Here is a 1,486-nt window from a genome sequence, read left to right on the forward strand (position 1 = left end):
GATCTTCCAAGTTTACTTATAACCCATGTTTATGTATTAACCAATGTATAATATGTTCTCAAAGTACATGACATAATCTTCAACAAATCAAAGTGGATCAAGAAGGATTTTGGTGGTGGGGCCACCTTGTGACCGTCCCAACAAAGGGGGGGGGTATTGGTTGGTTTCTAATGGTAAGTTAAGCAATCTAGTTAGAACTTAAGTGTATTAGTTAGGTGTTATGTGTGTCATGTGTTATATAGTGTGTTAGGGTGTTCGGGGATCATAACTAGCTCAGAAACATTAAAACAATGCTTCAAGTATAATTTTGGTGTTTCGGGTAGTGTCCGGTTATTCGGTTAGATACAGGTTCGTTAAAGTGTCAAACTATTCTGTTTAGTGATCTTTATGTACCCTTTTGTGACACTTTTAATTCCCGACACTTAGGAAAGCATTCAAGACCATTTAGTCTTGTTTTTACATGTTACTAACTTGTTTTTTTTTTTGGGTAAAGGGTTACCCCGGTGATTTATATATTCACAACCAAAAAAAGCACAAGTAGTGTAGAAAGCCTACACTAGTTCCGTCTAAGGACATGCCCTAAGACGGCAAAAACCAGACAAACAAAACAAAACCAAAAACAAACGACCAACAAAACACCACTAGACAACCAATGACTAGAAACCAAAAGCCAAAACACTACTCAGCCGCCATCAAAGCGCATATCAGCATCCTTTATATCCCAATCACCGAGCACCCTTCGAACATTAGCACAGTCCTTCAACTTTGCCCCCATAAGTTTATATCGCACTTGTTGAATAATAATGTCACGAACAGCTTCCGGAGGACGCATCTGATTCTTGAACAATCTAGCATTACGCTCCTGCCAAATGAAATAAGCACTAGCCGCCACTAACAGTCTTGTAACATAGTCACTAACCGATTTCGATTTTGCCCGATCACGTAAGCACACCACAATATCATTCCACTTAGCCGAAACCATATCCATACCCACTTTACTTCGAACCATAAACCAAACTTGAGAGGAAAACTCACATTCAAAGAACAGATGCTCATGAGAGTCATGGTTCGCATAACATAAAAGACAACATAGCATGTTCATGTTCTTTCGTCGCGCTAAATCCCAGCTCAAAATTTTGTCTTGAGTAAGCAACTTCCGTTTCATTATAAGCCACATAAGAAACGCATGACGAGGAATGCACTGCGAGAACCACACTATGTTAGACCAATTAACCTGCTCCTCTTTGTGCCTCACCGAATCCCAAGCACGAAACGAAGAAAATCATGTATCTGATCACCAATTCGCCACTTAAGATTATCAGACTTATTCGGATTTAACACCAAACGATCTAGCTGATTTAACACCGGAAATAAATCCCTCCACGCATCTGGCCATCTCCAAAGATTATTAGCATAGACATCCGAGACGTTAGACGACAAATCAAACCCCGCATTAGAAATGAGCCGAGGAGAAATAAACTGCCCG

At 40.0% G+C, this 1,486-nt stretch overlaps 1 protein-coding gene across 1 annotated transcript; it reads right to left on the bottom strand.

The window, feature by feature from the left end:
- Nucleotides 1-682: 682 nt before the first annotated feature.
- On the bottom strand, nt 683-1,165 carry LOC110943552. Its single transcript, XM_022185295.1, has one exon. The coding sequence runs from the start codon at nt 1,163-1,165 to the stop codon at nt 683-685; it is 483 nt and encodes a 160-aa protein (XP_022040987.1).
- Between the last annotated feature and the right edge of the window lie 321 nt (nt 1,166-1,486).

This window comes from Helianthus annuus, chromosome 5 (assembly GCF_002127325.2).
Source record: "Helianthus annuus cultivar XRQ/B chromosome 5, HanXRQr2.0-SUNRISE, whole genome shotgun sequence".
In the NCBI taxonomy this organism is placed as follows: domain Eukaryota; kingdom Viridiplantae; phylum Streptophyta; class Magnoliopsida; order Asterales; family Asteraceae; genus Helianthus; species Helianthus annuus.

Excerpts from the sequence above, each read along its gene's own strand:
- LOC110943552 (XM_022185295.1), bottom strand. The coding sequence starts at position 1,165 with ATGAAACGGAAGTTGCTTACTCAAGACAAAATTTTGAGCTGGGATTTA.